This window comes from Manacus candei, unplaced genomic scaffold (assembly GCF_025592945.1).
Source record: "Manacus candei isolate 608988 ecotype Guabito, Panama unplaced genomic scaffold, ASM2559294v1 h1tg000026l, whole genome shotgun sequence".
In the NCBI taxonomy this organism is placed as follows: Eukaryota; Metazoa; Chordata; class Aves; order Passeriformes; family Pipridae; genus Manacus; species Manacus candei.
Window position 1 is genome coordinate 5,239,117 of NW_026138074.1, and position 27,311 is coordinate 5,266,427.

The 27,311-nt window shown below is 35.7% G+C and overlaps 1 protein-coding gene across 1 annotated transcript in view; it reads right to left on the reverse strand.

The window, feature by feature from the left end:
* The window catches only part of STT3B (STT3 oligosaccharyltransferase complex catalytic subunit B), a 52,661-nt gene that overhangs the window by 10,459 nt on the left and 14,891 nt on the right, over nucleotides 1-27,311 (reverse strand). Inside the window, exons 2-9 of the mRNA XM_051788975.1 lie at nucleotides 18,157-18,265; nucleotides 16,144-16,431; nucleotides 14,413-14,478; nucleotides 10,715-10,814; nucleotides 6,150-6,248; nucleotides 4,408-4,554; nucleotides 2,442-2,490; nucleotides 688-842 (exon numbers count right to left, since the gene is read on the reverse strand). Of these exons, the coding sequence (XP_051644935.1) occupies nucleotides 688-842; nucleotides 2,442-2,490; nucleotides 4,408-4,554; nucleotides 6,150-6,248; nucleotides 10,715-10,814; nucleotides 14,413-14,478; nucleotides 16,144-16,431; nucleotides 18,157-18,265 (1,013 nt within the window). The remainder of the gene's footprint in view (nucleotides 1-687; nucleotides 843-2,441; nucleotides 2,491-4,407; nucleotides 4,555-6,149; nucleotides 6,249-10,714; nucleotides 10,815-14,412; nucleotides 14,479-16,143; nucleotides 16,432-18,156; nucleotides 18,266-27,311) is intronic.

Consider the following 27,311-nt stretch of genomic DNA (forward strand, 5'->3'; position numbering starts at 1 on the left):
TGCAGCAGTAGGAGGCTGAAAGCAAGTTGCCCAGCACTGGTCTTGACAAGAATTAATTGTAAGCCACAGAGCACAGAATACCCCAGAGTCACTGGATTTATTTAACCCAGTAAACATTCCCAATGCCCACACATCTCTTAGGCAGTCTTAAGAGGCAGCTATATTAGTCTGGAGTCTCCTGTCCTGTAAAAATTCGAGACCTGACTGATCTTCATTCCTCCATACGGATTAAAACTGCAAAGCACATCCTTACAAGCCTCTTTCATGATCTTAGAAGTTTGCTTTCAGAGTACAGCTTTGTACAAATAAGCAATTTGTTGGCACTGACATAGGACGCTGAGCTGTTCCCCCGGCTGATCCGCACTGCGGAACCGCACCTCCACGCGTGGTATGAAACGTCAGCCTGGAGAAGAGCATGAAACTCCTGGTGCAGAACTGAACTGTAGCGACAAATAATTCAATCCCACCTCTTGGAACTACATTCCATCACCATTTCAGCAACCTCTGCAATTTCATAAACAGTTTTAAATACCGCTGGATGCAGGCAACTTTTAATAATCATCTCTAAACACGTCACCTTTAAACCATTTTTTAGAACAAGCCATATATCAGCTTTGAGGAAACAAAAAAACAGAATCAAGTTGAAGGCAAGATTTTTCAAAATAATTTAAAAATATTTTCTCTTACCAAAGACTCTTTCATCATTGATGTTTTTGATACAGAACCACAGCCCTGCTGGGAAAGTACACACGAGAATATGCAGATCAAAAAAGAAGGAAACCCATGTTGTAGGCTGATGCTCAGACACAGAGGCAATGATCGGGATGTGAATTTTCGCATACCTTTTTTAAAAAAAATTCAGTTCAAATTATTTCGAAAAGATAAAATTATTAAAACTTGTAAACATTAGGAATTCTGAACTTGATTTCAAAGGAAGCATTTCAATTAAAAATGGTAAGTGCTCTATTCAGCAGAAATCTGATGAAACCTTTATACCAAAAAAGTCACGAGGTCTTACTGCATCTAGGAAGCATTTGGAGTAATTTAAAACAACGATATAAGGGATTATTTCCATATTATTTAAGGCAATGAAAATTATGGATGTTTTGTTTGTTTATGGCTACATATAAAGCCAAATTCACCAAAATGAAAACACAGTTATGGAAGCTCCATTGTTATGTTTTTGAAGAGTTTGTCATCACTGCCAGTAAGTCTCCTAAACTTTCAACATTGTTTTTCAAAAACTCTCCTCTACATAGAATATCTTAATTTTCTTAGTAAAGAAAGTTACAGTATTAAATACCAGATCAGTTACTGGTGCACCCAGATTCTTTTAGATGCTGAAAAAAAAAAACATCAGGCCTTGTCTACACTTGGAAATACATGTCATCTAAACAACATGACAAACACTCAGTGCAGACAAGGACAAAACTGTGCTCTATATTACAGACAGCTATACATATGGACCTAATCTCAGGTGCTATATGATTGAGTGGTGAGGTATCAAACATGTCCTTTTCTTCACTGAGATCTAGTTCTCATTCAAAACTGCACTGTGTGTTTTAACACAGTATGTTTTTCTAATGTAGACAAGCCCTCAAAAGTTCAATGCTTTGTATATATAGACAACTTCATTATAGGCGAAGAACAACATCTAGATATTCTTCAAATAAATTTGAGGGTTCTTTACTGACATCTGTTCTACTGTTTTTATTACAGAGTTGGTACAGAACCCTGTAAGAGCTGGACTTTGGAGCCTGAAAAAACCGTGAACTGCACAAAGTTTGAAGTTCTCCTATCCCTGCTCTAAACTTAAAAAAAATCTACCAACTGAATTTCACCTTAAAATATTTACCTGCAAAAAATACTTTCCATTTTATTCCTATTCTCCTGGCTGGCTAGAGAATCTAACATTGCATTTTTAAAGGTTAACTAAAACAAAGATTAACAAGGTTTTTAACCTGTGAAAACACATTAATAAACCAGAACTGTTCAGAGCAGACATCTGTATACACAAAACAGATATGTGAACATTACAGAGGCAACATGCAAGATCATATGTGCAACATCTTTGTGATTTCGTGCTATGTTGCACAATGAAATTAGTCTAAGGCTCTTAGTGATTTTTAAATGTGCACTCAAGTGTTGATACAGCTTTGGTTATTTTATGCTGACATACACACTACAGTTTCATATAGAAAAAGACATACCATTACATATTTAAAGACTTCCAAACAAGCAAGAAATTTAATAGACAAACTAGTGAAATGGCTGTAAAGATCATGAAGTGGTTACTACAAATGCTCTCTTTAGATAACTGATTTAAGCCCACTATATTCTCCTTGACTAAAATACTAAATGGATTTGGGAATGAGGAGAGCAAATGATTATTAGTTTTCAGCAGAATGCTACTGATATCTAAATCTCATATCCTTACTTACCCAGTGTCCCACAATGAATAAAATCTGCCACTCCAAGGAGCAATATAACCTGAAAAAGAGAAGGAGGGGGGAAAAACCCTTTTGCTACCTGAGTATTTAAATGCAATAATTTTTCTACTCCCTCAAGTTATAGCACAAAACCAAATGAATTTCACTGAACTTGTGATATATGTGAACCAGGCCTACTGCATTAGGCAGGCTATAAAATCTACCAACCATGAAGCAAGCTAGTTTTAGAACACATTTACAGCATCATATTGTACTTGTTGAGTACAATATGAATATCAAGACACACACCCCTCCAAAAATCAAAGCAATGCAATAATAAATATTTCTCAAAGAACATGACAGATAGCAATCTATACTCTGTAAAGATGTATAGGAAAAACAAAACATAACTGATAAGAAAGTATTTCATTTTTCTGAAATGCCAGGGGAAACTGGGAACGATCTACAGCCAAAACACTAGCACTTAAGGAAACACTGGTTTCCCATTATTTCTCTGTTGATGGATCTACACGTGGCATAGAATATAAAAGCTGCTACTAGACATGCTGATAAGCTTTACATATTGCTTTTTAAAACAAGGCCTTTAGATACTTAAATATCATAAGAGATAGTATATCTATGAGATGAAAGATAAAAAATATTATTAAAAATTATGAGCAAGTTTCTTCTTAAATTTTATTTCCACTTTCTTTGCAACTGTTTCAGCTCCTTCTGAAGACAGATACAGACAAGGTAAAATAAGAGAAAGTTAAATACAGAATATGCTGAGTTTGGAAGGGATCCATCAGGATCATCAAAATCCAACTCCTGGTCCTGCACAGGACACTCCAAAGATCACACCATGTGCCTGAGAGCATTGTCCAAACACTTCTTGAACTCTGTCAGGCTTGCTGTGACCACTTCCCTGGGGAGCCTGTTCCAGTGCCTCAGATCCTGTCACTGGTTACAAGAGTGCAGAGATCGGTACCTTCCACCTCGCCTCGTGAGGATGTTGTAACTGAGTCTCCCCTCAGTCTCCTCTTCTTCAGGCTGAACAAACCAAGTGACCTCAGCCACTCCTCATATGGCTTCCCCTCCAGACCCTGCCCCATCTTTCTTGCCCTCCTCTGGACACTCTCTAGTAGCTTAGTATGTTTTTTATATTGTGCACCCCAAACTGCACACAGGACTCAATGTGAGGCCACACCAGTGCAGAGCAGAGCAGGACAATCCCCTCCCTGGACTGGCTGGCGATGCTTTGCCTGATGCCTCCCTGGGCATTGTTGGCCCTCTTGGCTGCCAGGGCACTGCTGACTCATATTCAACTTATCCTTTTATTTATTACCCAAGTCTTTGTGCATGACTCAGTAATATTAAGATCACGGAATTTAAACCAAGCAGAAGTCAATTTTTGCCTGGCTAACATAATTAGCAGGAAAATAAGAGTGCTTTTCTTCATCAAGGGAAGCAAGTATGGTATCAGATCACCAAAGGAAGCGTGTCACCAAAGGAATTGGAATCAAAAGGCTGCAGTGAGGCATCTGAGGATGGAAACCAAGCAAAGACAAGCTTGTTCTTGTGAGACAAGGCAGGGATGCCTTGAACAGGAATCAGACTCAAGTATTTCAGAAGGGAAGCAATTTGACCTTGACCCATTAATGTTATCCAGAATACTGTATTACCCAGATTAGCTGTATGTATCTTCATAACATGCTTTGACTACAGTTATGTTTCTCATCCACTCTGACTTCTTACATCATTATGTGTATTGTACATAAGCCTGAAATATTGGCATGTTGGCACAAAGTTGTTTTTTTCCTGCAGCCCAGAAAGCACAGTGGATTCCAACACAAAGAAACATACAGTAACATGAGCACCGGTTTGCTGTGGCATTGTCAACAACTACTTTAGGCTAAATCAAATGTTGACCATCTTGGTTTACCTGCTCTGAAGGTAAATTAGTTTCACATTTATTTACCTGTGTATGTCAAATAGATGACACTCAGGAACACAGTACCAGCAGCTAGTGAGACACCCAAGAAGAATAATGTCTGAAATTCTTGCTTTGTTAATCTGTCTCTCAGATACTGCAAAAATGCATATGCCTGCAACAGTGCAAAAACACCTAAAGAGAGAAGAAAGTTTTTGTTTAAATACTCAAAAGCAGTAACAGTAACCGACATACTTTGGCTACATTTGAATTAGAAAAATAAACACAAGGTACACCCTAACGTCTAGAAAGTAGTATGAAATGACTTTCTGACAAATAGCTTTTAATACTTAACAGAGATGACACTTTCTTGTAAAGACAGAAACTTCCAGTAAGAGAAAATATTCTCCAAAAATTTATTTGCTAATTATATCAAGAGCTCAAATACCCTCTTTTAGCCTCCAACACTGCCTCAAATTGGGGTAAAGGAGAGAATCACCTGAAAACTAGATTGCACTGATTGTGACAAAAATACAGGTTAGCATACCTAGATATGGTGAAAAATAAATTCACAGACTCCAGTCAACACACAAACAAAGTCAATATAGAAATATATGGAATTTACGCTACTGAACTAAACAGAGGATTAAGGAAAGAAAAAGCCAAACTAAACAAGCAGTAAGTGACAGACAAGTGAATTACATAAAATTAGTGTTGAAACACCAGAAATCACTGGCAGAGCACCCCACATCCTCAAAAAGGCTGTTCAGAGTTTAACATCAAACCCACAACTTGGACACAATTTTGCTGTTATTATTCATTTAAGATATATAGTCAGATCAATCCAGTGATGAGTCCATTCAAAAGAGAAAATTCACTGGTAGCTGGCAGAAGAACAAAAAAAGATTAAGTCTCCAGTCTTTCTTCAAATTAACAACGAATTTGATGTCCATAATGAAATTTGCTAGTTCTGAACTCCTAGAGAAAGACCATTCACTAAATAAATGTAAAATCCTTCAGAAACAAAATGTGGTTTGGTGATTTTTTCTTTTTCCATTATACTCAGATTGCTGAAAAAGAAGTGTCAATTTTAAAAGTATTTTTATATTAAATTTTCATGATATTCCAATCACTGTCCCAAATACATTTTGATAAGTGACTACACATAAGAAAAACCCCCGAGGAACTGAACAAACTGAACTGTATTGCACAAACAGTACATGCAGTTTAACTCAGTGTTAGCAGAGGTTCTTGCTCTCAAGAAATCAAGATATCTGACTCTTAGTAACTTCTGAAAAATCAACATAAAGAAATTAAAAAAAAAACCCGAACAAAATTGAAATCAGTTATTTAAAAATCAGCCTTGTGATTAGTAACTTAAGTTATTTGTATTTAACCCACTCTGAAAAATTACAGAAGACTATCAACTCTAAAACCAAATTGCTCAGTAAAAACTGTTACCAGTAAGGAATGTTTCAATTGTACAATGCTTGAAGGCAACATTGTACTGCAAAACAGGAGAGATAATCAACGTGTAAAGTAAGTGCTTGTCAGAATGCTAATTGATCCAGTGTTATAGAGGCATTTTACCTCCATTAGCTCACACAAGAAGAGGATAATGTGTCAATTAGAAAGAAAACTTCCCTACAGACACTAAATTGTACCTCTTTTTCTTTAACAATTTGGTTTGCTAGTATGTGCTCTTTCTAATACGAGGAAACAAAGCCGTAAGGGTTTGAGGTTTTCTTGTGCTAAGAAGCCTCTTGGAAGCAAAAGTCTAATTTTCTTACCTGCAGCTGCCATGTGTTCACTTGTCCTAATTGGCTGAAATCCCACAAAAGGTATCTGCATCGATAGTATTAACCCCACAATGTAGAAAGTGCTATATGCTGGGAAAGAAAAATGTGAGGAGAGGGGGAGAAAGGCAGGAACAAAATTAATACACGTTTGAAAAAGAATTGGTTCCACAATAAAGTCCATCTTTCCCCCTAACTTCAGTGACACTGAAACAGAACAGTATCGTTCTAAATATTTCAACCATCCTAATTACTTTTTCCTCCTTTGACTAGAATAAACTTGTCTATTGCATCCAATTTTAGCAGAAGTAGCAGAGTACTGTTGTTCTTAATTGCATTGGTTTTTCTACTCCTAGGGAATGAAGCCATCTACCTAAGATGTTCTAGCTTCCCTGTTTTTGAGGGTCATGGATGAGGGAAAGAGCTCTCTCATAAAAAGCGACAAAAGAAGCTTTCTATTTGAGGAGAAACTGAAGGGATCAGACCTCAAAAAAGCAAAACATGTAAGAGCCCACTACCTATTTAGAAAAATGCAAAGAGAGACACTTTTTCTTTTTTTAAACACAAGCCTAGAGTGATGCCAAGAAACTGAAAAGTAATAGAATTAAAAATTAATATTAAGTGTATATATTGATAGATCTGTATCAACCATGGGGCTCCAGAAAGTAGAGGACAAGATCATAATTAATATTAACAGTAGTATTAAAAACATAAATTATTATTACACATGCAGTACCATTCATATACTTTATTTTGAAAGGGATTTTGGTCCTCAGTATTACAGGGTGAAGAAGAGATGGGAGGGGAAGAAAAAAATACCAACTCTGAACCGCTACGAGTCTGATTATATTTGAAGTAACCAAAGTCCAAATGAAGTTCTGTTCCTTCAGTGGCAAACAGCAGCAATCCACCTTTCAGATCTTTAAACACTCCTACAGATCCTAAACCACTGTCTCTGTTATGGTCTGGATCTTATGAAGAGATCCCTGTTCTCATATAATCCTTTACTGACCTCCGTGAGATCAGTTTTGGGGAGCGCATCATTGACCAGAGGTATCGTTTCCACAGCACCTGTGTGGTCTCAACGAGGGATCGTGCTCCCAGAACACTCTGTGTGTTCCAAAACGCTCAGAAGTGACACTGATGGTATTTCCAAGCACTTGGTGTATTCCTTCAAGCATCTGGATTGCACGACTTGGTCTAGCTACTGATCTATGCCCTCTTATGTCACTGAAATACACTTTTCCTGTAGGAAGCTCAATTTTTGAAGAATTTGCTACAACATAAATCATTTACTCTACCAAGCAACTGTTACAACACTGCCATCCTGTGGAAGTTCAATGATTGGCATAAATCACTACATTTCACATTTGTTAGACCATTGTAAGTCATCATTTTTAAGTCCAGTCCTGCAATTGCTTTAGTTTCTATATGCACTGCCACCCACTCTCCAATCCCTTACTCCCAGTTCTTCCAAGAGCTACATATTGCCTGGTATTGAAAAGATTAAAAAAAAGTAATTTACACAACAACACAATTTTTCTAGGAACTTAGAAACATCAAGGTGATATATGATCACGAAATTTCCATGTTCCTTTACAGTCTACTGTTTGCACAGTCTTTGCAAAAAGGAGTTAATTTTCACTCCTGCAGGCTATAACTCTGACCGAGTCCAGAACAAAAACATTTTGACCTACTGTAGATAAACTCATTTTACAAACAATTGAAATTGCCATTACCATATACCACAAACACAGGAAAGACCTACTGAAAAGCTTTTCCAGAGAGTATGATATATTTGCCCACATGCTTACACTTTTAATTAATGGATTACAATAACTAGAAATAAACATTTGCTCTGAAGTTTTAGAATATTGAAGTAGTTGATGTAAATCAACTGTTCACTGTTCAAATGACCAAATCCAAAACAAAGAACAACGAGTTACTGAAATTAAGTTTTAAATTCTGGAAGATGCTCAAGTGTTTTGTTATTAAATATTCTGATGAGTGTACGGAACTTAAAAAAATTGTACAGAAAAAAAACCAAATTGAAGTGAACGTTATGAAGTATTTTAAATGTGCAAGTGTGACTTAAAGAAAAACTAAGCACAGCAAAAGAAAATAGTATCAATGGTTGCTGTATCTGTATAAAGAGGTTATTCACTTCTACAAGTGCTGCTAATACACTGGAATTGTAAGCACTTGTTTGTATTGATTACACTATTATTTTATGTTCAATCAAACACAGTCAGTAGAATCTGACTGAAAAGTACTGATCATTGTCAAGATGAAAAAATAAAAGCACAGCTTGAGCTTTCAAATGTAGGTAGCATCATCACCATTGATGCCAAGTGGGTCAGAAGCTATCTGGCTGATAAAGTCATTTGCCTGCAAGCCCTAAAATATTTTAAAATTGGCAAAACCCTCACATTCTGGGAAATTTTTTACTCATTAAATGGTTCTGAATTACACTCCCAGGCATATCAGATCACACCCCATTAATCTTTTCTTTGGTGTATGAACACCCATACGAAAAACATGTACCAGGAAAGAATCATTATTTCTAAAAACTTGGTGCTGCCAAATATTGTTCTCTACATTTATGTTACTATGTTTGATTGAATGTAAAATAACCTTTACCAAATGGCTCATGCTAGCTTAAAATAAACTTAAGCAACTGATCTAGAGATTGAACCCCCCAAAATTCTCAATAATAAGTAAAATGGATGCAGATTTTACTAGCTACAGTCAGCTGACAATATTTTACAGAAATTTTAGCTGTACATTGGTAGTTTTTTAAGAATTATGAGACTGAAGCAGGCACACTAGCAACTACATTTCACAGAAACTCACAAAATATCTTTATTCTCCCTGTTTCAATGAGCTTTTGTAAACTCTTCTCCCTATCTGAATAGTTTGGAAGTGAAGCACACTTGAATTTCCTCTCAGAAGTGCTTGAACACTCTTACCTGTTTCACAAAAACATCCTGTTAAACAAACCTAGAAATTATATAGTAATGTGAGATGTACAGACTCCTCTAAGGCTTCCCATGAAAGCTTAAACTAAGCCAGCATTTGCAATGAAACAGCAGAGCAGCGATCACATTTTCATTCTGACAACTCCATGGCAGTATATATCCCTCACTGCTGAAGGGCAATAACATTTCAAAACACTGTAGCTATTTGCAAAACAAACATCTGTCAAAACCTTTAATTCATATGAACCTGCAGTAGTATTTTCCCCACACAATTCAAGGACTAGTTCATCGAAAGCAGAAGAAGCAAGAGTAGTTATTCTTTATTGTTTCTGGCTGCCACAGTGCTTCAGGATTTTATAATTACTTGATTTAATTTTCTCTTGCATAACTCATAGAAATTGGAAAATGAAAATATTCAATAAAACAGTTTTAAAAGCAAAACGAGATAAATTACTTTCCCTCTAAGTTATGAAGTAGTTAATGAAGAAGTTAAGTAATACAAACATTAAAAATTAAAAATGGGCTAGAGATTTTTCCTTCCCTTTTTTTTTTTTAAGAATTTCCAATTCTTTTACATATATAGGATAACAAAGAAATATGAAACCAGTACTTATAGTTTGATAACAAAATCTCAAAACTGAACTTGACTAAATTGAGTAATTATTGTAGCATACAATGGTTCATCTATAGACGCACATACAGTAATTTCTTTAGCAGGCACTAAAAAAGGCATTAAAATAATTAAAAATACAAAGATGCAAGAGTATTAAAATGAGTAACAAAAATATATTTACAAATGAAATAATGCCTTATGATTACACCTCAGCTCACATTATGTTCTCAAACTACCTACTGTTAAAGCTAGAACATTTTTAATGTGAAGCCCATTTATAAACCTCTGAATACCTGAATTGCTTATCAATTATTTAATTCACACACCCACATGATGGCCAACTGATTTTATCGGTAAAGTGTCTGCAAAAACAGTTTACAGAGTATTGAAATGTCAGGCAAATCAATTAAAAAGTTAGTATTCTAAGATCCCTATTCACACTTTCCAGAAGCTAGAAGGAAGGCTGATTAATCCAATAAAATTTTAAAAATTTACATGGAACATCCAGTCCTAGTCTGTTATATAAAACATACATGGCTGCTTAAAATTTCCTAAGTCTTTTACTATATTTTTTCATAATTTCTGCTGTACAACTTTTAAAAATACCAATTGTTTTTCATATTAGTAAAAGAGAAAAATATGAAATATTACTAAAGGCACACATGTAATATGTATTTTAAAAATATTTCAAGAATTCTACTATATCAAACCACTCATTTTTTTTTGCTGTGCACCAGAAAGGAAAAAATTAATTAGCAGCTACATACACAAAATTTTAGAAGTGTATGTTTTAACTCCTTATTTCCATGTTGTAGAAAATAACTGACTATAATCAGTAATCAAATTAAGAAAGTTCAGTCTGATATGCAATTACTTAATACCCACTTGATAGAAAACACATCAGTACAGTTAACTTCATATCTCACATTTAAGCATGTGACAATGACTGTTCAATGAACAAAACTTACCAATGTAGACTCTCCTGCTGTATCTCTGCATCAGCAACAGAACAAACACATGCAGTGGAATAAGGTTGATGATGAAAACATAACCACCCCATGCAGAGACCTATGACAAATGGAACAGGAAATTAGATCTGAAATTATCTGCAAATTCTTAGGATAGCCAATGCTGGATTTAAATATGGTGATGGTCTAACAAGAAAACACAAACTCCATCTAGACAGGCAGTGAGCACTACTAGTAATACCACCAGAATCCTTCTCAACATTTATTATCAAAGAAAAACAAACCACAACAAAAGCCCATGTATCAAGGGATTTGGAAATGGGCTGATGGATTTTCAAGGTCCTCCTTCCTGAATCTCCTCCTTCCAAGCTAATCTGGTCATACTTCCAAATATGAATGGGATGCTGGGGAAAATCTTTTCCCCATGGTGAAGGCTGCAGCACAAGGCAGCAGCAGGATCCCTAGGGCCACAAGCTGGACTTTGATGATACTTGTGGGTCCCTTTAAACTCGGGATATTCTATAATCCCATGTAGGATCCAAAACTTTCTTTTGATATACAAATTCAGCACCATGTTCTGCACTTTTTGCTGAGGACAGGGAACACTATCTCCTGGCACAGAAGAGAAAGGGAGCAACGTACACCTCCAGGAGCAGAACTCCTGGAGCAGAGCAGCCAATGCAGGTTGCTGTGTAAGGAAAGAAATAAAAGCAAGGTTGTGGATGCACACAAAAGTGGGACTGAGCGCTATGGAATGGTAGACAACAATATCATGGATATTGCAAATCTTTGGCAACAAGAGCTCCTGAGAACAACTCCTACGGTGTACTTAGAACTGAAACACTACAATGGTATTAACACATCACTGATTGCTGGTTCAGGTAAGGATTTAATGAGCTATCATTACTATGTGTTATCTAAATTTCTAATGTATTTAGAAGGGCTAATGCTGACTAGACAATCTGTATTTTAACATGTCCTCTTGTCAAATTACAGTCTAGACTTCCCCCATATGCACCATTGCCTATCCTAGGTCTTCATTTTTAGAATGCAGTAGCTAATGTGGTTTTCACTTAAATTGTACTTTAGGGTTTAGATTTAAGTAGATATTTTTAAAGCCCTAGAAGCCCAAAAGAAACCCAAATTACTGTGTTCTGTAGAAGAGATTCTAAAATAAGGATGAGGCCAAGCATTACCGGCTTTTGACACTAACACTACAAAACCCAGCATTTCAAAATTTGGGGTAACCCATTCAGACAGTGTGATACAAGTAGAATAGAAATCATCTAAGTTTCTAAAAAACTCATTTCAGATTATCATGATTCTATTGCCAAATTACAGCAAGAAGTATCATGGTTTACACAGGCAAGTTTATTTAATGGGAGAAAACATGAAGACACGTAAGTACAGATGTGCAGTTAGAACACTGTTACACTTAGGGAAAGGTTTGAATGAAGCAGGTAGGAAACACTTTGTATGGATCAGAGACCTGCATCTCTAATTACCAAAATATTAAACCAAATCTAAGCACTGAAGATTACACTGAATTGGATGCACTTTGGAACTTTTCAAACAAAACTGAGGCATCCTCATAGATTGGCAAAAAGAGTGAAAACATTACTGCTACAAGGATTACTTCAATGTACAGCTTTGTTTTATTTTACCTCCTCATCATGAAAAGCTGTATGAAGCAAAAGCTGTTCAAGTAAAATAAATGCTAAAAATATAAATGCAAGGAAAAAAACGTTTCTCTATATTGAATGCAATTATATGAGTCAAATTACCACAGTGAATTAGGTATATATTTTAAGCAGATTTAGTGATCAAGAAACATTTGTCAGTTCATGCAATATCCACTCACCTTCAAAGAAACTGTTCCCCAAATTTCCCATGAAAGAACTGACTCTTACTACCTCAAAATTGTGATTGAACTTCTAACTTACACTGAAAACAACTAATTTCATCAGAGAATGACAAATTATTATTATGTAACAAATAGCAGAATTATGCTTTGTCCTAAAAATTTACCTAAGCAAAATGTCCAGAAGGGTATCTTAAAATTCTTTCCAAAAGGGAAATACAACATATAGAAAGTTATCACCTACTTAGGATGAAGCATATGCACTCTGTAAGCAATAAAATTCTATTATCTAATCACTGAGATCTGAGGCTAAGCTGTGGACAAATCTTAACCTTTCACGAGCTGATAACACTTTACAGGAAAATAAAAAATCCCACTTTTAGTTTGAAGGACTGAATGTCACGATGACATTGATTCCATAAGCTCTGTCACCATGCACACCCTGGATCACATCCTCTCCCTCTCACCAAGTCCCACAGACCAAGACAGTAGAAGCTGTTATTGTGTGATTTTTCAGCAGTAGAACTGTGAAGTATTATATTTGTTACCTGTATGTTTAGGAAGAGCATTTTCAGAGAATCTTGCCAATACACTGGCACAATATAAAAAACACTACGACACATAAATATAACAACTCAAGAACTTAATTGCCTGCTTTTGTACTGCACTAGAGCATGTACCAAACCTGCAGACTCTCTTCACTGTAATGCTTTATAAACAGCAATGCTGTTCATAAAGAAGTGGCTGTTTATTTAATGACTTGGTCAAAATGAGGATAAATAGGGAATGAAATAAATGTACTCTTAACAAGAAATAGCTATCCTATCCTCTTTGGTGACAAACACGGGGCTATTATTTCCTATATTAACAGTAAAAGTCTCCCAGGAAACCAAATGCACAGTAAAGCTAGAGGAAAACTAGGCAGCATGCAGACAACCTTTGAATTAACCTTCTACTTTAAGGCACATAAAACAGTCCGTAAGTTCCTTTTTCTTGCAAATCTAGTTACCTGACGGTAGAAAAGCAGCATTTGAGACCTCAGTCTTAACTGTCACCAAGCAATTAGCCTGGCAGTCCCACCACTGCCTATTTCGAGGATAATTTATTTTCATACAGCCACACAGAAAAAGGGGAAAAAGGACCTTTGACTGATTCATACAGGAAAATTCTTCAAGTCTAAGGCTTCAGAAGATGGGAGGAGGGTGAAAACCAATTCTCTCCATTTTTCTATTAGTTTTATCTCCTCAGTTTTTCTACTGTTTTTCCCCTCTGTTAGCCCTTAGGAACATCTGTGCAATAGCCTCCATCTTCACAGATCAGGAATGAAAAGAGTATTTATGATCATTTATTATGACATTGAAATCATTCATCAACCCTGGTGCTAAGCTCTATGGCATAATTTTACCCAAAGAAATAGTTTTCAAAATTACAAAAATGTAACTTTGTCCTTACATTCTAAATATTCTGATTATCATTTCATTTTCATAATAATGACAGACAGACACAGGAATATTAAAATTACACCTTAATTTACCTGTACCCAAATGAAAATCTGACTGAATCAGACTACCCACTCATAGCATAGGAATAATTTATAAATTATTATACTTCAGTACTTTAAAAAAAAAAAACTTTTTGGTGTTTATTAAATACTTTCAATTTCAATTTATTTATTATATCTTTTAGTCATATATTTAAGGTTTTAATAGAAATATGAAGCAACAACTTCATATTATGGTTTCAATAAAGATTAAAATATCCTTTGGTTCTTTATTAACATATGGATTATGTAATCCCTACTCAAATAGTTCAGCTATTATATATATAAAAGCCTTACCATGTAAAAGTAGGATAGACAGCAGCAGATTGTCCAAAAGACTGACCCAGTTTTCACAGACTTCACCTGGAAGAATAACCAAGTATTTATGAATCACAAAGACAGGACAGTATTCCAAAATTTCATTCCAACTCAATTGTCAAGAGAAATTCTTTAGCCCACATCAAGCTATATTTGTATGTCTCTGAACTGATGTCCATAGAATTGTACCACTAAAGCAATGCTTTCACACACTAAAGGAGCTTATATCTCTAGCAAAAGCAGAGGCAGCATATGACCCAACTCTCTGCGTCATGGCCTGATGTAGAACAGTAGTAGCAACACCTGTACTACTTTCTCTGAGACTTTAGACCACTTTAGAATTCTGAGTGTTGACTATCCATGCTGGCATCCGACCCAACTCTGCAATTACAGACATAAGAGCTATTCTGTAATTTTGAAAAACTCAAGTGTTAATGAGAGCATCCAGATACTACCAAAGGTTTAGATGGATCCATAAACAGCCCAGGAGCATGAATTTCTCTAAAATTGATGGTGGTGACTGTGGTGTAGGAAAACAGGAACGAAGAACAGACATTAAATAAAGCTAGAAAATTTTCAATAAAATATATTTGATTCACACATAATTCTACGGGCGGTCATGCAAATATTACTGCATAAGCAGTTCAGTTAACTATGGATTTCCTAAGAACAGAGAACTGCTATTGTGTCTCAGTTAGTCTAAAATAACAATGTAAGTTGATTCTATTATTGTTATCAAACACAGCACACCTTTACAGCTGCAGCTTATTCTAAGACCAGACTTACAAAAAACTGCATTTAGGGTAACACCAGTCACTCAGTCATGACAAAACTCAATTCCCCTCTATCATATTCCTACCAACTACATCCCAAGTTTGAAATATTCTAAAGCTAAAAATATCTGTAAATGCAAAATTATGAGAAAAGGTGTAATGACCACGTACTTATGTGCAGACACTCAAAATGAGAAGTATATGCATTCCAGGAACACACAAGGGACAGTGCACTACAGTGTCTATGCTGAATTAACAATATAGTTTTGCTTTTGTGTTATTTCCAAACTAGATTCAATGGTCCAGAAAAGACACAGCTTGCCTAAACTCCTTCATGCAAAACTGCATTACAGATGAAATTCTACGTGCAGATTAAGGAGTGACTGACAAGCAGCTTTAGCAAGCAGACTAATTAAAAGACATAAGACTATTTTTTTAAGCACTCGAGTTAACATTAATATCTTGCTCTAGACAGCTTTGATTAAATAATTTGGATACTTATATCAAAGCCCAGACAGTCCACACAGTCAAAAGCTTCTCCAGAAGACAATTCAAAGCACTCCATATTCAGTCTACTCCTTTTCACTAGGTACGTAAGGAGGCTAAAAGTTAGATGCACACATAATGCTAATACCTATAAACCGAAAAACAACCTCTCTGTTTGTTTTAAATTTATAGACTCATCATCATTTTTATTATTACTATAGGACACACATACTTCAGCAGAACAGTACTTCTACATAGTGAACTAAAGAGAATGATTGTGGAGTGGTTCAGATCATGTGACTTCTCAGTACTTGCCCGATCAAGAGCCAAGGGGAAGAGGGATGAGAGGGAGGAAAATAAGAATTCAATGGATTCTAAGAAAAATCAAGTCACTGGGTTGGAGGAGGAACCAAAAAACCTTTCCAAAGCAAAAGACTCAGTAATTACTTACCCATAAATAGTATGTGAACTGCAGTGCAAAAATAGCTATGCCTTCATTGTCAAATGATCCTGCTACTGATCGAGATATGTAACCTGGAACTATGGCGATAAAACAGGCAGCTAAAAGCCCTGCTCCCTGGTTCCACAGTTCTCTGGTGAGCAGGAAAGTAGAAATAGCTGTAAGGCCGCTAAAGACTGGTGCTAGAAACACACATACATCTCTTATATGGACTGTCACGTTAAGCATATTTAAAATCCAATGTATAAGGCCTGCTGTCACCATCAGTCCTGGGTATACCTACAAGGAGAAAAAACCAGAACAAACCAAAACATTAGGTTATTGCAGAAAACTAGCATGGTGGGTTTGTTTACATATAATTTGCAATGAAATGGTAATTTCTTAAGCTGATATAAGCAGTGAACATTAGCATAAGCTAACAGAATTATATTAATACTACTTTAATCGTGTTTTGACAACATCACTGAATACAAGAGGTTCTTTAAATTTTATCCAAATGCTAGCAACAACATATAATCTATTTCATACATGAATAAGCAGCATACAGGTAATATCCTACCTTGTTTGACATTTAACATATAACGAGAAGAATTTGCCATTAAGGTATGGAAGCAGAAGCTAAAGTTTGCCACAGAATTTCAAGCCAGTTAACAGCTTTAAGGAAAAAAAAAGCCCCAAAAGCCTAAGACAACAAGAAGAAACCCAAAATTTCCCAGCCCTATCCATTTTCCTTCAAAATATACCATGACATTCTTTCACTTCTTGGTACCAATGGGGAACGAAAATGTGCATCAACACAATCTAACTTTTTTAAAGTTGAAAAGTTGATGGTCAGTCACCTGAGTGTCATATATTTGCAAGACATCAGTAGAGATCTTTGAATATGAAAGATTAAAATAAAGTCCTGTAAAATTGAATTAAGATGCCCTCCAGGGAAGGTATGAAATCTATTGAACCCATCACAAAATATTGGAGAACTTTAAAATATTCTTAATAGGAATTCTACCCTCTCACATTTATCAACATTAGAAAAATCAATACATATTAGAAAAGTTAATATGAACTTCACCTGCCTTAGTTTCTTTCAAAAACAAAGAAGGGCATTGTATGAAACTAAATTAACAAACGACAGAATGTTCCCCTGCATATATTTCAATTCCCTTTCCTAAGAGGTTTTACTTCATATAAGATAGGTATGGAAGTATGTAACACTCATTTATGTTACATAAAGAGTTTCAAGACTCTTTATCTTCTTTACTTTGGTATCTCCAAGATACTAAAACAAATGGTGATCTGTTGCAAAAAACCCCTCGTTAATGCCTTTAAATGTTATGTACTATAATTAAAAAGCTTTAATGAACTTTCACACATTAAAAAACTGGTTGTGGCTGTGTTAATAACTTAAGTGTTATTAAAGGTATTCCAATGAACAACATTTGTATTCTGATTTGATAACATTGTTTTGTACATCTTTCCTATCTTGAAAATTGCATCGGCGCCAACCTTAACTATTCCTGATGCTTCATACAGGTGCCATCACTGATTTAACTTCACAAGGTCTTTTCCCACTGAAATCCTAACTTTTTTCCATACATACAAGAAGTCAACTCAACATCTACCACTGGATTAAAACTTGTACCTTAAGAGATTTAGTTAACAGTTTCAACAAAAAAAAAATTAAAAAAAATAAATTGTTTTTCCTTTTTTGATTTCATGTACAGGTATTACAGGAGTAAGACCTTTTTTTATTACCATAAGAAGTTCATACGTAAGAAGTTCTGTATTTCTTGTTCACAGTATGGTGTTGGATAAAGACTAAAGCATGTTGACTTACTCTCAGTTTCTGCACCTAAAAATTAAAAATATCTTGATAGTCCCTCTGCAGCAATTTGACAATTAAAGGCATATTTTATTAAGAGTTGCCTTTTACTGATGTCGAATTTGCATTGAAAGTTCAAAAAACTTACTGCAAAGTCACGTTTAAGTTATTATTATGATACTTACAGTTCCACCTACTATTCTTCCTAGTGGATACCATGCTCTTTCATCAAACCAATTTAAAAATTCATAAAACCCATGAGATGCAAGATGATGTGTTGATCTATAGTTAAACCTAGAAAGAAACAGAAGAAAAGATGAGGGGGTAAGACGAAAATCCAAAACCTGTTAAAATAAAAATCAAGAACTTCAGCGTCTCATTTAGTATAGAAGTACAATGGTCCTCTCTAAATCCATAGCATTCTAAAGTAAATTATTAAGTTCTCAGTTACTAATGACTATGTTTTCTTCATTTCTACAGCCAGTGTATTTACACAGATGATATGTTATGGTCTTTGGTAGAGTTTTTTTTGTATGTAAATATTAAAAGGTTTTCTATCACTCTGAAAAACACTCTGGCCATTTTTGGTATTCCTTTTTTAAGCTACTAGTTTTCAAATATAGTCTCTCACATCCAGAATATCACTTAAACAGAATTAAGATCATGGAAGAATCAACGCAAGACTCCCACTCTGAGACAGGACAGCTGTGGAATCCATTTGCTACTTCTCTACCTCACGTAAAATTGAGAGGTGACTAATGTAATAGGCAATGAGAACCAGTCCGTTTATTCACACTATCAAACTAATGGCCTTCACATATTCCCTTCTTTCAATTCCCTTCCCTTCAATCAAGTAAGAATGTATACAATATAGAATCTCTGTAGACGAAGTTTCACCTTCAAAGTTTGTACATTCTCTGCTGCAGAAAATACCTTGTAGAACAAAAGCTCTCCCGTGCATACCTTCAGTTCAGTCTACAAACCATTAAAAAGCATCAATGGACTGCCATTAAGGCACTAATCTTTCACTTTCCTGGCACAAAATATCCCAAACTTCTGATAAAAAACTTCTCAACTATTAAGAAGTCTATTAATTCTTGAAATTAGGTACTAGGCTGTGAAAAGAACTACAATGCATGTTACCCCAAAAGAGCAACTCCTTCATGATCATTCATTCAAAAGCCAAACTAAAAAGGTTACAAGTATTGATAATGGGAAGTTTTCTAAAGAAAGTTTAGGCTCAGAAACGCCTGGGTGAACACAAGGTCTGAAACAAGCAACATCCACAAAGCCAACCCTTCTAATAGATATTCTAATTGGAATTCAGTTAACAATGTGAAATCTATTAGTTAAAAAAGTATTAAAGATTATATTCATTACTTAAGTAGAAGTTCAGGTGACTAAATGGAATACCCCAACAGGTTAGCTGAGCAAACCACCATGAAAGACTTCCACAGACACTGCTAGTATTCACAACTAGAAAAGTTTAGGTGTGTTTTTAATTTTGTCTGTTTTATGAAAGTATCCACTTATATCAGTAACATGCACCACTTCTAACACAGATTTTAAAACCACAGCAAATTCTCTTGCATATTTAGGATTCCCAAAATATTACAGGTTTACCTTGAATTAATTCAACAGAATCAAGCTACTGTCATTCAAGACTGCAAAACCCACCAAGTTCCTAACTGTTTAATCAGTACAAGTCTAATATCTGAAGTAAAACCACACTAAGGTCATGAGCAGCTTTATTTATCTACACAGTGACAGAACAAAAAACTGAAATTCAAGTTCAGATGTCAGCAAATTTGCATATTTCAACTGACTGAACTATCACAGCAGCGGTCAAGTGACATTAAAAATAAATAAATAAAAAATAGAGTGAAGTATTTTCAGGAGCACTCTCTTACATGTTAACTAAGCAATTATATAGGATACATTACCTGATAAAACCGTAGAATTTGAAGAGTTATTAGTCATGTTTATATAAGAAAATTCACATGACCATCAGTCATTCTGACCTAGAAATCTTTGATTCAAACAGCAATGTGACATTGGTTTCTAATAAGCCTACAACTATTCCCATTTGATTAGATTTCTAAATATTAATTAATTCTCCATTTCTGAACTGTCAACTATAGTGTGATTTATGAAATGCTGTACCTGTGAAATTAGCCTCTTATCTTACTATAGTGAGGTCTATTGTTAATTTGGTTAGTGCCAAGTGCCTGCAGTACAGCATGAAACAAATCAGGAATTTCACATTGCAGAGGATGCACACGATCCAGACATAAAACACACTGAAAACCCAGCCAATATTGTTATCCGAGAACTTTAAAAAGGAAACATGAAAGATGTTTACTAACATGGATTACTTTCAAATTTTTAGATCATGACTCAAACTCAGAGGCTACAAAAGTATGACTAATGTTTACTTTTAGAGCATTAAAAGATTAGTTAAACAAATGAAATTGCCAGTATGTGTTCTTGGCTTTCTCCTCATGTTTTGAACCAGTAAAGCTTCATAACTGACTTCAGAAGGATGTGAACAACTGTTCTGTGCTTTGGCAGCATCCTATTAAGTCTTTAATAAGAATAATTCAGAATTGAAATGCAACATAACAGGACTTTAATTCTACCACTTCGAAGGTAAGAATTTAATCTTCTCTCCTAAGGTACTTTTAGACAGATACAAATCTATTAACCCTTCTTTCAAAAAACAATTGATTCTTTTGCCACAAATGAAAGCATGCAGAGACAGCTGGGTATGTCTTTACAGCACAAATTATTGGTAATATTATAGGTACATTAATTTTTCACTGTGAGAAGACCTGTAAGTGACAACAAAAAATAACCTTCTGGACACAAAATGCTAAAAAATTATTTAGAAGCATAATTCAGCACCTCATTTTGACTTAAAAAAAAATAAATGCCCGCTTCACCTCCCACTAGGTAACCTGTGACCAAAATTTAGTTAAAATGTCAATATAAAACATATAGGCACATCAGAAGAAGATTAATGAGTGATGCTGAATATTAAAGCCAGCTTCAGGCACTGAAAAAGTGGCAGCAATGGGCAGTGCATCAGATAACAGTGTGGTCTGGCAACCATATGATGATGCCATTATTATGCTCTGATATCACTTACCCACTTTATAGCGCTCTTTGTTAGGGACAAACTTGAACCTTGTGAAACTGTTTCCTTTTTAGCCAGAATGGAGATAGCTGCTAACAAACAGCATCACATCACAAACCACAGTCACATAACCTTCTTACTACCTTGGTACTTTTCAAACTGTGCTTGAAACGCAGCACAGTGGAACTGTATTTCTACAGCAGTGCTGTCACAGTACCTGTAACTATCTATAGGCTTCACAGGAGTGCAAAACAGCCCTGGAAAATATTAGAAAAACTGCCACCTTTGCCTATGCCCACATCTGGGACATTTAGGGGCTGTAACTGAGGAAGAATCAGAACAGAGGCAAGAACGACCAGTGCTGGGTAGGGGTTGCACTTCAGGCTTGGGTGTTACTGTCTGCCCTAGTTCTTCCACCACCAGCAGCAGCAAGAACAGGTGATATTTAGGGTTTTTATCTGACCTGCTACACCTTATCCAAGGAGACACTGGAGTACACTGCTGGTTACACTGACTAAACAGTATGCAGTACTGTGTGACAGAACCAGAGTGAAGAATAGGATCCCTTTTCTCCCACCCTCAACCCTCACACACATCTGATCTTGAGGTATGGGAACAGTTTACTGATCTCCCAAGATTCCCTTTTTATCCTCCCTCATCCCTTTGAGGTAAGTCAATTTGAGATAGACCTGAGAATAAAGAACAAAAATATGTGAAGTACATGCCTAATTAAATACTTAACAAGAAAGACTGAGACAAATACTCAAGTTCTCAGTCCACCTTGTGAAGAAGATACACTTGCCAATATTCAACTAAGGGCCAGACTAAGGCCAGTAAGCATTGATGTTTCTTATTTTAGCTGACGTTCTAGGAGGAAAAGTGATGCTCTGCTGCTCTCCTTGCCTCTTTCTGTCAGGTCTGGAGTTTGAACTGTCTCCTCCTCCAAGCTAAGCTTTAGAGGAATAATCAAACAGTCCTAAGTCTTTGTACATTTCAGATTTTTAAGTCCCAGCTACCAAATTAGGCTGGTATTGTAGTTTGAACCTTTGGGGGGGGATGCTCTAGTGATCACAAAAGCACTCTATGCATGGTATCATTAATTCTGCGGTACTACTGGAAATACCTACATTATAGTCAGTTCAGCAGACAAACGGAGATAAGTTAATAAAGATATGGTTCTCATTTTTAAAGTATATTTTACTAGAGAAGAGAGTATATGCAGCAACAACAAAGTAACTCAACAGAGGTATAACTTTTTTTTTTAGTAGCAACATTAATTTAGAAAGCTTAACTAGGCAACTTACAATGTAAAGCCTGTAAAGTTTTCACTTATATATTATGTGCTCTTAATACATAATCTTACCTATCTGTTCATGCTTAGGTTTGATTTTTATTCCATCCTATGAACTGCTTTTTTGATGACACAAGGTAATACTGTAAGATGACTACTTAATGCCAGTCACAGCAATCACTCTCTATCCAGGAGCTATGGAATTCTCCAGCACTTCACAACAATAATTAATGCTATATTTATAAAGAGACATCTTTGGTTTTGACATTCCAAGTGTTTCCTTGACAAAGTACTATTTAAGATAAAACATTAAAATAAAATTTAGCCTACTGAGAAAATAATAAAATATAGAAAATAAGAGCACAAGTAGAGCAACGCAGTTACTCCATTCAGACCTTAACAACACCTAAGGCAAGTTATACTGACAGCAATGGAATTCATTCGACCCCTCTGTTCCAACACAGCACAAGATCAGTGTGTTGCTTCTTGTGGGAATGGTGACTGTTTAAACCCCAATCAATTTCATGCTATTATTGTCCCATCATCTAGACTTTTTATCCAGCATTTTATAGCCATCTGAGAACATGTAATCTCCTTACAGGCAGAAACTGCTGAAAAATTTCTAAGCCTGCAATTATAAAGGCTTCTGTGCTCTAAAAGTCTTCATCTGCAGATGCACAAAATTTTCACATCTGCAAACTCAGTAAAATGACATGATACAAACCGTGAACATTACAAGCTATCTGAGCAATTCTAGGAGTCAGTTTTTAATGCAAATGTAGATTACAGAATCAATTCTGCCATACAGCATCTAATTAGAAATGGCAAGTCTAGATTCTTGAAAAGGATAGTTGTGGATTGATTCCATATCCGACATATTCTTTGCATCCAAAGGAAGAATTTATTCAGTGCAACACTATGGAAAATCTAATGAGAAACTTCACTAGCTTCCATTGAAACGAAGAAACTTATATACAGTATTCCATAATAAATTTTAAAACACCTGCTTGCCTACGTATTATACTACGAGTACAACATCCTGCAAGTCTTATTCTGAATTCTGTATCTACGAATAAGCAATTACCACAACGAGTTCTGGTTTTTAAAATGGAAGTATATTACCCCACGAATCACACAATGAATTCAATGTACTACAGCAGTATTTCTCATCAGGAAAATCCTTACTTGTGTTGTGTTTATAACCTTGATAAGTATGTATGGACATTTAAGCCATTTTCAACTAATCGAGATCAGAATTTTGGAGCAGCAATACCTACAGGCAAAAGTACTCATGACAGGTAAAGAGCTTTTCCTAGTGCCCTCAACCCAAATCCAAGGTGTTAGACCTCACAGTAAGAATGAAGAAAATATACACTGAGATCTAGCTGTGTAAGAACCCATGAGATGGAGGGTGGTCCTCTCTTTATCTGAGCCAAAACTGACATAAATCTGCAAAATGGAAGAGCAACCAGGCAATTCTATTTCAGAATAATCTCCTTTCTTTTTGACTTAACCTCATGTCAGTGGAATGGTTTTATTAGGTTCTAAATATCATACAAACATATACTGCATGAATTTCATCCCTAATTAGCACATTTATATATAATTTAATTCCTTATGTGTCCACGAATCTTTTTTCTGGAATCTCTCTAGGCACACCTACCATGGTTTTATGTGGAAGCTGTTATCACTTTGCACAGTCAACTTCTGCACCTCACTGGACAACAAACACCCAGGAGTCATGAGCACAGAACTTTACCCAGTCTTTCACAAGGGACACAGAACATGTTTGCACAGTTCTAACTAAAGTTGATTGAAAGACAACTATTAAAAAAAGTCCATCAGAAAGAAAAAATAAAAGCTTTGACAGATGTGGAGTTTAATATTGTCCTAATTATGATGTTCTTAGGGGGTTAAATATGGAATTTTTGATTGTTTATATGAATATTTGGATATGTAAGGACTCTTTGCATTCTGAGATAAGCCTCAACTAATATCAAGTATTCTCTGCAATACTATTAGAATGATCCCTGATGGGTAAAGCAGTAGAAAGCCAAGGCAGAAAAAAAAAGCTGGATGCAGAAAAAAAATCAGCAGGGCAACTATTTTTTCAGGTCCAACATTCAACTATGCTCAATGGAAACCCTGAAGAATGGTTATAGAAGAACCATTAAGAATTACCATTAAGAATATCAGAATGTCCCCAATGTGTTTAAGAAGGATTACAGCATTCCTACTGCCACTACTTGCATGGTATTTTCACTGCCTGCAATAAGATGTCACGCTCAGCAAATGCTAAAATCAGGAACTGCATGCTGCCAGTGGCTTAATGATATGAAATTCTACAGGGAGCATGCAGTCACTAACTTCTTCAGAGAACCCAAGGCATCTCCAATATTTTTGCTAAAGAATTGCAAGCTTTTTAAAGCATTCCATGACCACGACTTATATTTTTCACACAATATACCACCATCTGAAGCCACGATATGCTTCCCATCATCACTGTAGTGGGTGTATATCTGTCTGCAATTTCGGATACTTCTTCTGATGCCTACTGCTATTTTTCATTACTTTTTTTGTCTTGCTTTTGAACTATTTGATGTCTCAAGGCAAATTATTATGAAAATAGTTAGTTTTATCAATATTAAAAGGCATATTTCACCAGTGAATTTTGCCACTCATAACATCTAACAACATTTCAGACCTAAAAAGAAAGCGATGATGACATTTCTTAGAACAGTCAAAGTTCCCAAGGGATTTCAAAGATAAGATGCAAACAGAACCATCTGAAATTGCTACAGGGGAAAACTGAATGCTCATTTTCTTTTCTACCAGACACACACTTTACAACAGATAGTACGCTACAACCAGCATCAATATGGATGGCAATATTGGGTCTTTATCATTTGACAGCATCAGCTTCTCAAGAGGCATCAAGTCTCTGCTCAGTACAGTATAAACCACCACAAACTCAAAAGGTCCCACAGTCTGTTTCTTTCTAAGTGCTATTGGGCTACTCTGTGGCAATTTGCCTTGAATCTTGCAACTCTGAAGGTTTTGCATCGAATTAAAGAAAATGTTCAAGTCAGGTATTTCTTCCAGATCAAATAGATTTGTGCTAGACTTGTTTTTAACATGATGGAGGCAGCTTAACTTCAAGATCTTCTAAGTTAAAGGCTGGTACATGAGGATCTAGTTGGCAGGAAGGAATTAAAAAGGCAATTAGCCGAACGCTATCTTTTAAGACGCAAAATATCTTTTCTGTGAAAAATCTGACAGTAGAAATCAATGAAGTGAAATGACTGCTTCACAAGACGTGACTCGGAACAGAGGATGGCTAGCTCCCAAGCCACTTTTTTCATGGTCTTCTAGAATAGAAAAGCAACATGTAACATCTAAACAACTCTTATTAAACTGATCTCAAACATACTACCTGCTATCCTGTAGCAAGATCTAATACGTGCGTGGAAGAGAATACTAATTCTTGTAATAGCCCAAAACACAGAGTAAAATAAAGGAAATTTATTATTCATTACAGGTACTTTAATTATATTTTAACTATTTGGGAGTATGTGGCACAGTCTTCATCTCTATTACATAAATAAGTTCATCTATATGCTACAATGCAGTGGCAACTGAGGAAGTACTACCTACATCAAAATGCAGTTGAACCAACTTCGCAATCACTTCCCATTATGTGAAATTTAAGAAATGGGCCTGCCAGACCGCTTCTACCCTGTAAAATACAAGACAGAGTAAAAAGTAAACAGGACTCTTTAAAAGGCTCCAGATCCCCAGCATCACAGATGATATTTAAGCAGTGACAATCTTATTTCAGGCAGAACATCTAAATACTTACAGCACTGCAGAAGAGCTTTAGCAGAAATTATTTTGTACACTCCTGAATAACCAAGAGCCTGTTAGTAGACAAAGCCTGTGTAGCATGACAAAGTAAGTCCAGCCAGAATAAGACATTAGATATCAAACCACTCTGTATAAATTATGGTAATGTAGGTTTTTTTAAGCTCACAGAAATCAAAAGTATCTACAGTGTTGTGATTGCACGTCCAAGTCAGTTTAGCAAGTTAAATAAGTTAAAATAAGGTAGCGTTTCACCCCTTTAGTACATTTCTGAATGCACCTGCTATTCTTCCTCCTGCAGGTCTCTGTTGCCTGAATTTTTTGACTATGCTTCCTTTCAATTATTCTTTCTGTGTGTAGATCATGTTTAGTCCAAGAAGCTGGATCTCTCATGGAGCACCTGTTGAGCTCCATCTGTTGCAATACTGACTTACCGACTTTTTACTACAATGACTGCTGAGAAAATAAAAATTAATGTTTCAGAGTGGATAATACAAAGCATCATCAGAGTAGAACAGACAGTCTAACTTGAACAATTTCTGCCCAGTGATTAACACCAGACAGGTTAAAGACCTAATTTTATCTAAATTAAATATGTCTGTCCAAATTCTGCTTAACCCTTCAGTAACTTGGCACAAACAGACACAAATATTGCATTCACCAGGAATGTTGCAGGGATCAGGCAATTTTTACCTGTGGGTATGTACATATATAGATAGAGCTACCTGCCGAACAAACCAAACAATACAATCAGGGTTTGCAGGGACCTAGAGATAGATCTAGTTATGCCCTTATTATTATCAAATTATTATCAAATAAAGCTGAAAAGAAAAAGGCACAAATACAGCTCACAGTGCATTGGTAAGGGGAAAAAAAAAAGTATTCCAACTCTAGGATGCCTTGTATTGAATTACACACTCACAAATTTAACTACGGGAGTTATCCTTCAACTAACCTTTGCTAGGTAAAAGGAGTGCAGAGCACTCCTAATCCACTTCTGTGTGCAAATCAGACACATCAGCTTGAATCGCAGCTAAAAAGCAAACCACTCT